At 53.3% G+C, this 3,529-nt stretch overlaps 1 protein-coding gene across 1 annotated transcript; it reads left to right on the top strand.

Annotated features, from left to right (window-relative positions):
- The first annotated feature begins 342 nt into the window (after positions 1–342).
- On the top strand, positions 343–2,332 carry LOC144785209 (uncharacterized). The gene is made up of 2 exons (XM_078664246.1): positions 343–948; positions 1,223–2,332. The coding sequence occupies exons 1-2, from the start codon at positions 528–530 to the stop codon at positions 2,203–2,205; spliced, it is 1,404 nt and encodes a 467-aa protein (XP_078520372.1). The 5' UTR covers positions 343–527; the 3' UTR covers positions 2,206–2,332.
- Positions 2,333–3,529: the final 1,197 nt, after the last annotated feature.

Below are 3,529 nucleotides of genomic sequence, written 5' to 3'. Positions count from 1 at the left end.
GTAAAACGCATTTACCGATTTTAAAATACCGATCCGTACCGAATCGGTATTTCAAAATCGGAAAATGATATGTAGGAAATAATCATCGGAAAAATACCGAATCGGTAGCATTCGGTATCGAGAGTCGATACGTACCGATTCGCCAACTACCGAATCGGTATAGGCTGGGTCGGACAAGTCCGAATCGGAAAAAAAAAAATGCGGAACCAACCGAATCGGTAAACGCCGATTCGGAATAATAAATACGCCCCATGGGCCGAAAGGCCAATAGGAAGGCATTATACATTCCGAATCGGTATTTACCGAACACATTCGGAAAATACCGAATCGGAAAATACCGATTCGGAGAATGCCGTTTTGCCGAGCTGGTTGAGTGACACTGAAGACATCAGCCAATGAGCTGTAAGCACCCTCCCCCACAGGGTGTGGCAACCCAGGCAGGTGCAACTCATCAGAACATTCTGGAAAGCTGCATGAGTTGAGCAGACACAGAGAGAGCAGCATTGTGAGCAGGATCCCTGAGAGACATGGACACCAGCACAGAGAGCCAGAAGGCAGGGCGGAAGCGCAATCCTAAATTCAGCACCATGGAGCTACAAACTTTGGTGGAGGAGGTGGTGAGGGTGCACACCCAGCTATATGGCAGGCAGTCCCTGACTGTCCCGGAGAGCACCAAGAGGAGGCTGTGGCTCGACATCGGGGAGAAAGTCAATGCAGTTGGTGTCACCCACAGGAGCCTAGACGACCTCAAGAAGAGGTTTTATGACATCCGTGGCGTGACCAAGCGCAAACTGGCCGACCTGCACAAGCAGGCTGGACTCACTGGAGGAGGAACAAACCGTGCGCCACCCCTCACTCAGCTGGAGGAACTAGTGGCGACGACCATCGAGAGGGCCAGTGTCGTGGGCATTGGGGACCTGGATAGCTCATCCCGAGCTACAGCTACAGGTAAGAAGCATGCGCAACTTGACACACCATACCAGACACCTCCCCTACAGACCCAATGCACAGCCAAACCCCAGGCCAGTACAGCTAGCAACAGACATGAGCAATGCATCGTGCCAAATGTACTCAGCAAAAGTTACCAATAATGCCACAGCAGAAGCATGAGATAAATAACTGTAATACAGCATCAACGTGTTTGTAATGAGATGTGCAATGCTTTAATAGTTGTGACTGGAACACATTAGCACCCACTTGACAAATGCTTCTTTGTACCTAGGGGCACCATCAGGCGGGGGAGCAGCATCAGCTCCAGCACCAACAGCCAGTGCGGCAGTGGCAAGCACCAGTGCAGCAGCACAGGAGGAGGAGGACAACAGCTGTGCCCTGGCAAATGAGGAGGACACAGGACATTCCCTCACAACTCCACACTCCCCCCGACTGTCTCAGTCTCAGTCGCCCTCATTGGTATTCTCCCCGGACAACACACCACCACAGAGCCACCCTGCACCTGCCACTTCCCCGGCCCGGAGGAGAATAGTGGCTCCATTAGTCATCATGGAGGGGGCAGCGGGTCAGGCTCCTGCACAAGACCCCGTGACACCAGCGACACCAGAGCACACACAGCAGGGCAGCAGGATTCCACGTAGGCCACGTGCTACCAGCAGCCCAATACCAGCACCGGGAGGCAGCGTCTTCGCAGGGCTGGAGACCAGCATGGTCACAATTCAGAGGATGCAGGCGAAATCCATCCTGGCCTGCCATCGCCAGTTGCGCCTGCACAACCTGCAGATGGGTGAGATGACACAGGGCTTCAAGACCTTCGTTGACAGCAACAAGGACATAGCAACATCAATTGGCCGAATGACCACTGCCATCACCCAGCTCTGCACCAGGTTGGATGACCATGAGCTGAGTCGTCGCAGGGATGCAAGAGTCACGAACAGGTCACTCACCCGCCTTGCGGCTGCGACTGCCCAGTCATGCCAACGTGGGGCAAACATGGAGGCCAGCCTCACACAGTCCATGTCCGAGGTCACTAGGGGCATGGGCCGTATAACAACAGCCATGGAGACACTACTCATCTCCAACACCGCAGTGAATCCCGTCCTGGGCGAGGCTGGGGACAGCAGCAGCCGCAGCAGCCCGGCCAGCACTGCGTCAGAGCCGCGCCGGAGCACCAGACGCTCAGCTGAGGCTGCAGGGCATTCTGAAGGGGGTGAGGTTCATCCCAGTGGGCCTGCTAAGCGCAGCAAAAAATAGGACTGCCACTGCGGGTGAGGCAACCCGGACATTGGACATTCCTACCCCTTGTTGTTTAACTTTTCTTTTGTTGCACATCAGTGCAGTAACGTTGATGCAACATTATTAAATTTAATTTCTGAACACATACATTGACCTGTTTGTGCATCTGTACTCACTCAGAAATAGTTGTCTGTGATCTCCTGACGCCTGTATCTGCCGTCAGATGGTGCAGAGACTCCAGCAGGTGGTGGTAGTGGGACAGCATTGTCATCATCAGGGTCCTCGTAGTCGGATAACTCTACCTCAGTGCCTTTCCTGACTGCAAGGTTGTGCAACATTGCACACACAGCAATAATCTTGCAGCAGGTGATGGGGGTGTATTGTCTTGCACCTCCGCTCTTGTGCAGACATCTGAACCTGCTCTTCCAGATGCCAAAGGTCCTTTCCACTACGTTCCTCGTGCTTTTGTGTGCACGGTTGTACCTCCTTTGGCTGGGTGTTGAGGGGTTGAGGTAAGGTGTGAGAATGAACGAGCGTAGGGCATATGCACTGTCGCCTGGAAGGAGAAGGGGTAACATTACTCACATGCATACATGTATTACACACTGCAATTTTGGTAATGGGGGTCTGACACTGTGTCTTACCTAGGAGGTATCCTTCGCCAAATTCCCCTGCCATCAGCCGTGCATAAATCCCGCTACTCTGGAAGATATAGGAGTCATGGGTACTCCCCGGAAACTTTGCAACCAGGTCAGTGATCACACACTTGGCATTGCATATCACTTGCACATTTATGGTGTGCCGTGACTTCCGATTGCGGTATACGTATTCGGTGTCAGCAGGGGGGCAAATCGGTATGTGTGTGCCATCTATGCAGCCAATGATGTGGGGGAATCTTGCCATCTGATAGAATTCAGCTTTTGTCTGTGCCAGTTCTGCATGGGTGGAAGGGAAGGAGATGTAGTGGGCCATCCTCTGGATCATGGCATCAAGGAACTTGTGGAAGAACCTTGACAGGCTGCTCTGGGTCACCCCTCCTGCCACAGCAACTACACTTTGATAGCTGCCAGACGCCAGAAGATGTAGGCAGCATAGCACCTGCACCTGCACAGGGATTGCATGTGCCCTTGGGGTGGGGTGCTGCAACAGGGGTTGGAGGTCCCTGATGAGGTCTCTGATGGTGTCTGCCTCCAGCCTGTACCTCTGTAGGATCTCTGGATCTGTCAGCATGCACAGGGTCACCCTCTGCCTGTACACCTGCTCCTGTCTCAGCCATTCCCTCTCACCTTCCTGCTGTAGCCGTAGCCGTCTAGCTATGACATAGAAAGCTGCCATGTTGCAA

The sequence above is a fragment of the Lissotriton helveticus genome, chromosome 10 (assembly GCF_964261635.1).
Source record: "Lissotriton helveticus chromosome 10, aLisHel1.1, whole genome shotgun sequence".
Taxonomy (NCBI): domain Eukaryota; kingdom Metazoa; phylum Chordata; class Amphibia; order Caudata; family Salamandridae; genus Lissotriton; species Lissotriton helveticus.
This window is presented reverse-complemented; position numbering and strand designations above follow the sequence as displayed.

What these genes read in the sequence shown, in the direction of transcription:
- LOC144785209 (XM_078664246.1), top strand. Translation starts at nt 528, where the DNA reads ATGGACACCAGCACAGAGAGCCAGAAGGCAGGGCGGAAGCGCAATCCT. An exon ending in ATCCCGAGCTACAGCTACAG is followed by an intron (nt 949 to 1,222) that starts GTAAGAAGCATG and finishes CTTTGTACCTAG; the next exon opens with GGGCACCATCAGGCGGGGGA.